Source organism: Gallinula chloropus, assembly GCF_964237585.1.
Source record: "Gallinula chloropus genome assembly, chromosome: 22".
In the NCBI taxonomy this organism is placed as follows: Eukaryota; Metazoa; Chordata; class Aves; order Gruiformes; family Rallidae; genus Gallinula; species Gallinula chloropus.
In genome coordinates this window covers 7,916,236-7,927,778 of record NC_140107.1, presented here as the reverse complement: position 1 = coordinate 7,927,778, position 11,543 = coordinate 7,916,236, and the positions used below count along the sequence as shown (strand labels likewise).

General features: G+C 52.3%; 1 protein-coding gene across 1 annotated transcript; it reads right to left on the bottom strand.

Moving 5' to 3' along the window:
* Nucleotides 1-411: 411 nt before the first annotated feature.
* On the bottom strand, nucleotides 412-10,895 carry RRAGC (Ras related GTP binding C; the record flags this gene model as incomplete). Its single annotated transcript, XM_084274190.1, has 7 exons — nucleotides 412-939; nucleotides 1,913-2,061; nucleotides 3,186-3,328; nucleotides 4,577-4,691; nucleotides 5,528-5,727; nucleotides 6,395-6,598; nucleotides 10,629-10,895. The coding sequence occupies 7 exons, from the start codon at nucleotides 10,893-10,895 to the stop codon at nucleotides 788-790; spliced, it is 1,230 nt and encodes a 409-aa protein (XP_084130316.1). The 3' UTR covers nucleotides 412-787.
* Nucleotides 10,896-11,543: the final 648 nt, after the last annotated feature.

The following is an 11,543-nucleotide window of genomic DNA, read 5'->3' as shown; positions in this document are numbered from 1 at the left end:
GCTGGTTTGGGAACAGGGTTAATCAGAGATGTGTGACGTCCGTGTTCCTGCAGAGGGGAGCAGGCAGCTTCTCTCTGGATCTCACACCTCCCTGCCATCCAAGGGGGCGTAACAAGAAGCGTGGTCTGGAAGCAAAGTATCACGACCTCTTAAAATGAAGCCCTGGGTCAGCTCTCCCAGCAGACACAGAAGCACTAGGACTCTACCTTGCGTCCACGGAACAAGCACAGGGGTCAGGAATACTCTGAGCACGCCAGCACGAGCTACTTCATGGAATGATTTGTGAGACCAGCCTCACCAAACAGAAAGATCCCAGTTTCAAACACCCTACATCATAACACCACCTGGTTGGTTTCCTTCTCCCTCGTGACAAAAGGGAAAACAGAAGTGGGTATTCTACAAATTAATTTATGAAAAATAAACCCCAAGCAAACCCACAGCAGTTGAGCAAGTGACTCCTGGGTGTCTCCCACCGAGCTCAACTCAATCGCTTCCAAGTCTCGACCGGGCAATCAGTCAGAGGCAGGCTGTTAAGCAGGACTCCAAACTGAAAACCCACTGCACTTGCAATAAAGCTGGTTTCACACTGGCATTTCTAACTCCACTGGCCCCAACGCATTTTTACAGTAGTTCCAGTTGTCCAACATGAGTTACAAGCTGCTGGTCCACAGTCACCGCCGCTCCTCTCCTGTGAAACACACTTCAGGCTTTCAGACTACTCTCCTCCCGTCCCACAAAACTTTGGAGTGAAGAGCTGACAAGTCCATCCCAGGCCCTTCGCCTTCCTCTAGACCGCGCTCCTGGGCGTGCCGTTGTGAGTCACTGCTTTCATACTGGAGGCGCCTGACTGGTGGTTGCAGATCCTGTGGGAGGCAACACCTACTTCAAAGACTTCATGAATGGCTTTGCGGAAGCAGTGGAAGTTGTAGTCTATCAGACCTGCCAGGGAGGAGGGGAAGGGGAAGAGGAAGGGGAGAGGAGACACCGTTCTCAGCTCGGCACGTTTATGCAACCGACAGAGCTGCAGAGTAAATACCAAATGTGTCCTTTCACCAGCAGCTGTTTGGCTGCTTCCTTCAGGAAGGATTTGGGTTTAACAAAGCTTTAGTGGTATCAGTCCTGATATCTGAGTATCAGCTGATACTGATTTATTTAGACCACCTTGGTTTTTAGGGTTGGAAGGCAGAGTGTATATTCATAATTAAACAGCAGGTGAGGGGACAACACAACCCCCCAAAAACATGCCAACAGAGCATGACTATCACTTAAATGTTATCTTGCACTCTGTGTCATTGCTAGGTATCCTGGCTGGGGTGAGAAGAGCTTTGAGATCAAACACAGAGCAGTTAAAACAACACATCTGCTTTTTCTCTTTTTTAAATGCCAAGATAAGTACTGTCACTGTTTAAGCCCCATACTGTGAGATTAGGGCCTCTGCTGTCATTTCTACCCTGTAACATGCACCAGACCATCCATACCACCACCTCCCACAGCTCCAAGCAGCTCTACAGTCGCTCTGCAGCATCACAGAGACTCTGCCACACACCATGCTAGCTTACCACTGTCCTGTATCACCATGACATGATACAGGCAGCTGCTACTCACAGTACAGCAGCTCTTGGGCAGAACACAACAAGCATGACTCTGTTCTACTGACTCCACTTGCAGCAGAGGGCAGTGACACGAGCCACGTTACCTCCATGAGCCATTTCAGCAGGAGGACAGTGATTACCAGCAGTGACTCACAAAATAAAACCTCTTTATACCCATCTCTAGGGAGGGAGAAAATTCCTCCCAGAAGAAACTAAACAAATTTAGTTACACAAAAGTCAAGGTGACTTGGAAAGTCAGGTTAATGTTTGGTGGTTGGTATTAAACCTCAGAGGGAAGCCCTCAGCAGGGCAGTCCTTACCTTTGCGCTCAAAACTCTCTTCTCTAAGGATGCAAACTAACGCCAGGAACTTTGTTACTTCCTTTAAGTACAAGACTGTGGTGTTATTGAGCTTGATAATTGCCATTGACTCTTTATCATAAGCACTTCCAGTGCCATCTTCCTTTAACCTAAGAAAGGAGGAGTTAGCCCAGGACATAATGCAGTAGTTATACATGTGCAGCTGCAAGACAAATACCTGTTAGGTGCAGTTACAAGGTTGTTACTCATACCAAGCAAGGGAAGAACCTGCAGTGCAGGTCTCAATACTATCCTAAGTAAGGCCATTATCACACCTTAAGTTCCTCAGGAAAGCTACACCTACATGGAGTAGATGCCTTTGCTACATACTCCCTGTTGTGGATGAGCACAAGCTCTCACTGTGCATCCTTCTGGTGTCGAGCTCAGAGCTGCAGCCATTTGGTCGACACTGTTTTCAGCTTCAAGCTGAGCAGCCTTAGTGGAGGCAGCAGAATCCATCAGTTACAGCATCATTTGCCTTAACTTACCCAAAAAGTCACTGCTACTCACTGTCTCACTGAGTTTACAATGACACAGTAAGGTACCAGGTGATTGAAGAGTCTAATGTGGGACTTCTGTGCAGAAATGTCAGTGCAGTGACATCTCAGCAAGATTACTTGTGGTGAATTAATACAAAGGCTTCCTTGGGGAGATGGGACAGGGCAGGGGTAGGTGCAGGGAGCAGGACACTTTTTGGTCTCAAGCTAAACCAGCCTGCATTCACAAGAAAAAGCTAGGATGCTCCTTTCTATCTGCAATCTATTTGTGTTAGCTACATTCCTGTGGCAGCAAAAGATGCATCACAAGCTCCTTCTAAGCACTCACTCCTGAGAGAGACAAGGAGATGCACAACCCAGGGTTGGGCCATCAGGAGACAGACCATTAAATGCTGTGGCGTTTCTTTGTAGCACCGTGTTTTCCAGGCTACAGCCACAGTTGTGGCACCCCCCAGAGCAAGCCAGTGAGAGCTGAACCGATCTCATAGCAGCTACTCTGTTTAGTGGCATGTCCCAAAGCAGTATTAGCATCCCATAGCTCCTAAGTGCACCCACCCCAATTATTTGGGGGTATTACCATGCTCACACCCACCGTGCCGAACGAGACGCAGCAGCGTTTCTATCCCACATACAACACCTGACTCTCAAAAACACCCACTGGCTGAGCAGAAACACAGTTTGCAGCCAATTCTACAACTTTCAAGGCCTTTTTCTTTCTAAGAGTGTTCATCACTTACCCATATATACAGGAAACATCTATCACTACGTCAATCATGTCGCAGCACAGTTCGTAGGACTGCATGTCCACGGGGGAGCTGTCCGTGGCGATGTAGATTTTGCTGACTACATCGAAGAGAAAAGCTTTTTCAATGCCTGAATTCTGAAGAGAGAGAAAGAATTGGGGTGAGTTTTTGGGCAATGACTGCATTTTTTAAAAAAAATCTCAAGTAGAATTCGCACATTTCCACATTCTCAGTAGCAGGGAAAGGTTTAAACACACAACTTGGGAGGCTTAAGGCAGGACGGAGATTCAGAGCATCCAGCTCATAAACACTGTGCCCTTGTTGTCAGAGTGCTTATCAATGGCACCTTCTGGTTATGGAATCACAGAACAGTTCAGAAGGGCCCTCAGACCCCTCAGTGTCTCCCTGCCACAGGCAGGGATACCCCCACCCCGCCCAGGGTGCCCCAAGCCCCATCCAACCTGCCAAGGCAGCCCCAGCTTCTCTGGGCACCCTGTGCCAGGGGCTCCCCCTCCCTGGGGAGGATTTCTGCTTTATAGCTAACCTCAGTGTCCCCTCCTTCAGCTTAAGTTGACAAAAATAAAGCTGAGGACTCACTTAAAATTCCTTTTAGTTTATTATTTACCCAGTCATGCTTAAGATTCCATTTTACTCTGCTTCCAGAACCCCAATTCAGCAGTTTTCCTCTGCTGTGGTTCTGTTAGCTCCACACACACATCAGCCAGGGTCAGAGACCTGGGCCAGGCTCTTACAGACTGTCCTCTAAAACAAGGGCAACAAGCATCACACAGGAGCACGGGGTGACACGTCTGACCCACACAGCTCCTCACAATCCTATGTGGTTTCTTTCCATGGGGTCCAGCTGCCTGCAGCAGCCTCACAGACACAACTCACACTGAGACAGGCTACTCCAGCCTTGTCTCTGGGGTGGTGTTTTATTCAAGCTGAAACACACAGCAGCAAATTCCTATGTCACAAGTTCTATAGGAAACACAAACACTGAAAGATTAAGGGCAAAATCCCCACTGCCCCCAGGAAACAGTCAGTTTAGTTCAAGGCCAAGTTGGCATTATGACTAAAGTCTCTCCCTAGCACAGCTACACCAGCCACTGAGTGCCTCAGCAGAGCAACCAGTGCATCGTGCTGGCAGGAAACTTCCCTACCAACAGCTAGAACCAGCCAAAGGATGCTCTGTCAGTACAGGGATACACACACAAAACATGCCCAGTACAATTCAGCTGGGGTGAAGAGCCCCTCATGCAGCAGGGTACACCAACAGGAGTGTCATTCAGATCTCCTGGGGCAGATGTAGCCAGTGTTCCTTAGCAGAAGGGGCTTGGCTTTACCACTCCCTGCATTTCACTCCAAGTTCTGTTATCACTTACTGATATAAAGATATTTAGTAGATTCTCCAGCGTTGGCAGTTGAGGAATGAGCTTCTGTACCACTTTACTGAAGGCTTCAAATATTGAATGGTCATAGATACTGGTCAAATAAAAGCTGAGATGAGGAAAAGGGAGAAAAAAACCAAAGATTCAAGAATATTGTACTGCAGGAGAAGTGTTAAACCTATGTTTACTAACACTTAAGCCTGAGGATTGAGCTGGGATGCATTTATCACAAATACACCTTGCCACTGCAGCAAGAACCTAAACATGGAAAACAATTCCCCCATCCCCAGGAGATAGGAGAACAGGAAAGTTTGAACATGTTTTCACAGCACAAACTGCAGAATACTTATCCCCTAGGCATTAAACACTCCACTGGATTTCTTCAGGTCCCATTCCTCACCTCCCACTATGCTCACACTAGGGCAGAGAGACACTGGCAATACTTAAAAGGCTCCATGAGAATCAAAATAGCCATAAAACCAGAGAAAGATACCTCATTTTAAAGGCATTGGTAGAAGACACCTTAAAAGTGAGCCAAATATCAAGTAAGACACCACACTTTTAAAACCAGCTACCCCAACAAGTCGGTGCTAGCCAGGAGGAGAAGGCAGGTGCCTTCAACTCACCTTCCCCTGCCCCTCCAGGCCACATGTACATATACTGGCCATTATGCCCAATAAAAAGTATGCAAAAGGACCTTGAATTATCAAGTCCATGAATAAATCTGCTGATTGGAATCAGATACATCAGCCTGTCCTACATGTTTCAGTCAGCCTAACAGCAAGGCTTGGCTGCAGCTTCAGCGGTGTGTTATAACGAGGGTCTGCTCACTATTAAGTACTAAGGTGGCCTTCCTCCAGCCCATCCACTGCTACATCTAGAAGCCACGAGCCTGCACATGTACCAGCAACAGCAAAATCACACACCCCAGAATCTTTAACTCACCTAAGGTGAAGTTTCTCAAGCCCGGCGTCCGTAAGGTCATCGTTAGCCCTCTGATGAATATCCCTCTGAGTCTCTATTTTATGGTCATCTGATAACCCGTCAACTTTATGAATAAACACTTCAAAGTTCATTTCTGGGTTGACTTTGTAGGCTTTGGAAACTGTAATGTGGAGCCTGGTTAAAGCTTCCATGTAGTCATCCTGCAAATCAGTGTCGTCAGGAGTGAGTGTCAGGGGTTTATATCACTGATAGCTAATCCTTTCTGTTCGGAGCAAGAACTGAGCTTCACTTCTGCCACTGAACAGAAGTGTGGAAGAGGAGAATGCCTTGGGGAGGCAGAGATCCAAGCAGCCCTGGCTCTGCTATGCTAATTAAGCTGCATTAGCTATACAAGGCTCAGCTACACAAAACTGGGCTGCAGAGCAAAAGCCGGGTTACACTGACTCCAGCCATCCCCAAGACAGTCCCAGTAACCAGGACACCTCCCATGGTGCAAGTCCTACCTTCACTGGAAGCCACCAGATAACCAGTAACACCAGTACCTCAAACCGTGCTCAGAAGTGTGCTGCTATTAAAAGAACTCCAGAGCAGCCAAGAGCAGAGGGGAGGGACAATTCACACCACCTAGCACGGTGTTGCTGGAGAGAAGGTGAATTCAGAGCCCTCACCCCCTTCCCCTGTCTCCACCAGGAACATACACATTCCAGTCATCATCCAGTAAAGCCCACACATCACAAGCTGGATCACCAACGCATCCTTTATACCTAACACATGCTTTACAAGCTTATCTAAAGGTATAAACTCTTAGCTTCTCAATCACTCCTCTCACACACAGAGCAAAAATAAAGCCTCTCAATTTGTATTTACCTGGGCATCAATAACATATATTAGAGCCCCTGTTCCTCTGAAGATCATCTCGTAGTCAAACGTGGGATCGAAAAAGTCCATCTGCCCAGGGAAATCCCAGATCTGGAAATTCACAAAGGAGCTGTTGGAAATATCGTCTTTGTAGATCTTGTTGGTGCTTTCCAAGAACAGAGTTTCATTGGGAGACATTTTGTGAAACACCACCTGTTAAAAGAACCCAAACAACAGTCTCAGCTTTACCTTGTTTGAAGAGATCAGCAGAAGTTCAGTGATTTGAGCCTTACAGAGGGGTCTGTCCAGCCTGAAGTGTACAGTTTCCCCTAGGCATACAGGCAGGTTCCTGCATCAGGCAAGGAAATAACCTACCCCCAACCTGGATGAGTTATTTAGACTCGTGAAAGACACACACATCCCAGTTACTCTTTCTTCCTCACGAGCCTAATGCAGATTCTGCTCTATCAGCCAATTGGTATAGAGCCACCTTGCTAATTAAACAATCACAAGCTTTTAAGAACCATCCCAGGCCTAGAAATTCCTACAGGAAACCTCACCTGGTGTCAGTATAATGGGACTGCTCCTAAACCACACATGTGCCAAATAACACCTGGTTTAGAGACCCAAACAGCCGAGCAGTTTGGCACCCATCAACAACCGAAGGGTGTCTGGTGACCCTCTCCTTGGGAGCAGCCTAAAGGAGGAAGGAAAGCTTCCATGCTAGTGGGGTTTAGCTGCAGGGATGGAAAACTCTCAGTGCTGGGATCCCAGCGCTCCCCTGGACAGACAGAACTCACGTGCAGCCCCACAGCAAAGCAGCCCAGAGTCAGCTTCAACACCAAGCATCACAACTCAACCACGCTGTACAGGAGCTACTGGCTGAACGCTGGGGCTGCAAGAGGGAAGAGGCTCCCCACACAGCAATTGGGGGTTTCTCCACGTTCCACAGAGTGACAGAGGTCAGGGGTCAAGGAGACCAAGTGCAACAGTGTCTGTCAGAAAACCCTGCATGTCAAACAGCCCCACACCCAGCCCCACGGCTTCACGGCCTGATTAGGGAGGTTCAAAGTCAGACGTTGGCCCAGATTCTTTAAAGCCAAGGGAAACAAAATCAGTTCCTCAAGGCAAACGTTTGAGGAAGGTGGGATCTAGAGGAGGCTTTAAACAGCAGGTGTTTGTACAGCTCCAGATAGCACAAGGACCAGAAACCCCAACATCCCTTCTTCAGAGCTCAGTGTCTCCCGTGGGGAACAGGGTGGAATTAGTGAACCCAGCCTACAGCAGACGAGCATCTGAGAGTCATCCCATCATCCCCCCTTCCCAGAGCAGCACACTCCATCAGATTCATGCTCCCCACAGAGCAGATAGAACCAGTAAAATTCAAAGAACCCACCGAGCCTCCTCCCTGTGGCTTTTATCATTCCCTGTTACACCTTCAGCATCCAACCTCCCGGCAGCCTCCCCACCCTACCTGTCCTGGAAGGCCTTTTCACCCTCAGCACGAGGACTCTCAGCACTACAAACACCTGTCCCACCACGATTTCCCAGTTTTCACCATTTATTTCCTGCCATATCAACCTTTCCCCCCCCGTTATCTCCTGCACAGGCTTTATTCTCTGACCGCAGCGGTTCGGCTGCTCTCCTGATGCAGTACTCAGAGCAGCCCGCCTGGCTTTGGAGTGCCCTTTGGTTTTTTGTTTGTTTGCTGTGGGGGTTTTTGTTTGGTTTGTTTTAAACTCACAATTCCTCTCTCCGTTTTCAAGTTGCTTACCCTTCCTTGGGCCCAGGAGCTGAATTTGTCCCGTGTGTTGCCTCCCAGTACCTTAAACCTCTAACAGACTCCCCAGGAAAGCATGCAGCCAGGTTCTTTATTCAGTGGGGGCTTATTAGGAGTCAGAGAACAGATAAACTGGTCCAGACTGGGGAGCTGGGGGTGTTTAGTCTGGAGTAGAGGAGGTTGAAGGGATTCCTACTTTCTCTCTACAGCTACCTGGAGGAAGGAGGTTGTGGAGAGGCTGGGGCTGACCCGTTCTCCCTTGTGACCAGCAACAGGACAAGAGGAAACTACCTCAAGCTGCACCAGGAGAGGTCTGGATTGGATGTCAGGAACCACTTCTTCCCAGAGAGGGTTGTTAGGCCTTGGAGTGGGACACGGTGGAGCCTCTATCCCTGGAGGGGTTTAACATGTGGTGCTGAGGGATGTGGCTTAGTGGTGGTTGGCAGGTTAGGGAGATAGTTGGGCTCGATGATCTAAAGGGTCCCTTCCAACCAGGACAATTCTGTGATTCTAATAGAAACCACGATTTCCCAGATCACCACACAATTGTCCTCTACCCCAAGGGACAAGCAGGGCTTCCCACCACCTGCCACCTCCAGAACCTCACCAGGTACACTGTAGCAACGCCTGTGAGGTGGAAGAACAGCTGAGGCAGGAGCTGTGAGCTGCCAACAAAGTAACAACACAAGAATAGTTTCTTTCTCCTTTTTTTTTTTGACACTTTGTCTACAGAGAGGAATACCTGGGCTCCATCCCAGGAACCTACATCCTTCTCCTCCCAGGGGAACAGCAGCTGGAGCCAGAACTTCCCTGAGACTTCATCCTGCAAGGAAGCCCAAAGGGCAGAGCCCTTCACTGAGTCACCCCACACCCCCACAAGCATCATCCCTCAGTCAGGTGAGGTGATGCCCCTGCACCAACCCCCTGTCTCCCCACGGCAGCACTGGATCCTTCTGTGTGTTGGAACAGGCACCTTTACCTGTAAGTCCAAATGCAGAACGGGGTTTACAGGTTTTCAAACTCCTTTATTTTTTTATATCACTCACAGCAAACCCTTTTTTTTCCCCCTGAGGGAATATCAGACCATTCCTATTGCCCTGATGCCCAGAAAATAATGTGCACAGGGAGGAGAACCCAGAAAGGAGGAAGAAGAGGTACAGAACTGCAAGACTCTTGAGAATCTAACTAGAAGCAAACAGCTGCTTCACAGGCAGCAATAAAAGCAGCTTCCAAAGCATCCCCTGACAGCAGCAAGCCCTGCAGCCCTTGTGTTCTTCCCCTGCTCCCCAGAACCTCTGCTTTAATTCCAGGGGTTCCTTAAGTTGCTCTAAGGAACAAGACGATCTCTAACAGCAGCTGTGCTTTACCAGAGGAGAGGCTTGGGGGTGTGGGGTGAAAAGGAAGAAGATAAATATGGTGAAAGGAAGACAAGACAGAGTTTTTACGGAAACCTGCCAGTAACCAGGCGATTTGCATCTTGCTGTAAGATCTTCTAAGGACTCGAGCTTGCTGTGGAAGCACAACAGACAGCAGACTGCCTGCTCCCCCCCATCAAGTCATTTAACACCTTGGAAGAACCACGGGTGTCAATTAAAGGTTTGCAGCAGCTTCAAGCCGCTGCTTTAGGTTCTACCACACACTGAAAATCCTCCCCTGGTAATAGATCCATGCTCATCCCAGGCAGGCAGAGCAGCAGAGCGACTGTGGCCAAAAACCCAACCCCGACTGACCCAAAACACCCCCACAAACCCCAGAAGCGGGGACTCTGCTTGGACTCCTTCCGAGATCCTGTTACATAAGGGCGGTGAGCGAGCCCAGCCACACGCAAGGGCCTCTGAGGAGTCTCACTCGCACCCCAGCAAGCCTGAGGCCCTTCAGCGCTGAGCTCCAGCCAAAGAATCGCCTGACAGCCGGTACCGGGCTGCGCGGGCACGGGACTGGCCCTGGGGACCCGGGCGCTTCCCCGGCTCCGCGGGGAACGAGCACAGCCGGGTTCGCCCGGTGTTTACTGGGGGACACCGGCGACTTCGCGAAGCCACCGACAAACCCCGAGCGCCCGTGTCCCCCCTGGGGCCAGCGACTGGGCTGCGCTGGGTCTGGCGCGGCAAGGGGAGCCGAGGCCGCCCGGCTGCTCGCACGGCGCCAGGAGCCTCTTCCAAGGGCCCAAAGCCCGACCCCGGCGGCACAAGGCCCCTCCCGCCCCGCGGCGCCGGCTGACCCCCGCACCCGCGGGGGAAGCCTCCGGGTGATGCCCCGCACCGGCGCCTCGGCTTCCCGTTTCCCAGGCGCACGGAGGGAAGGGGCCGCACCCCCCGTGAGCAGAGCGCCGGGGCCCGTCCCGGGAGGACCCGAAGCCGGGGCCGCCCCTCGCCCCAGCCCCGCCGCGGGGCGGCAGCGGCCCCCGCCCGAAGGAGAGAGGTCCCGGTGCGGCCGGGAGCGGGGAGCCGCCGGCTCTTCCCTCACCTTCTGGATGGAGGATTTCCCGCTGCGCCGCAGCCCCATGAGCAGGATCCGCGGCTTGGAGTCCGCCCCGCCCGCGCCGCCGCCGGGCCCGCCCGCACCGCCGCCGGGCCCGCCGGGCCCCGGGCCTCCCTCCAGCTCCGCCTCCTCCTCCTCCTCCCCGTAGCCGAAGTCCTTGGGGAAGGAGTCCGCCGCCCCGAAGCTGCCCCCGACCAGCGCCGGCTCCTCGGCCGCGCCCGCCGCGCCCACCCCGCCGAACTGCAGCGCCATGTCCCGCTCCCCTCCGGCCCCAAGCGCCCGGCCCCGGCCCCGCCTCCTGCGCGGCCAACCCAACGCGGCGCCGCGCGGACGCTTCCGGATTGGCCGAGCGCCGAGCTCGGCGGCGCCGATTGGCTCGGGAAGGCAGCGAGGTAGGATGGCTCCGCACCCCCACACTCCCCCCCCGACGACACGAGTCACCTGACGGCGCCGCCGCACGTGAGCGGGACGAGCCACCGCCCTGGCGCGCGGCACCAGGACCCCCCCCCCCCCCCCCCGGGAAGCGACCGGGTCCGGGCCTGGGCCTGGCCCCGGCCACACCGCGCCCCGGGCGGGATCGGAGCCCTTCCGGGGACGGGGAGCCCCTGGCACAGGGTGTCTGGGGCTGTCCCCGGCTCCCTGACAGGGCTCAAGGCCTGAGGTACCCCAGGCTTGGGCCACCCTGGGCTGGGTGGGGGTATCCCTGCCCATAGCAGGGGGGCTCTGGGGGTCCCTGAGGGCCCTTCGAACCGTTCTGTGCCTCCATAACCAGAAGGAGCTGTTGAGAAGCGCTCTGGCAGGGAGGGCACAGTGTTCATGAGCTGGATGCTGTGTGTCTCTCCCCCTCGAAGCTGGTTAATCAGTTAATTGGTTCCCCCACCCCCGTCTGGGGGTCCCCGT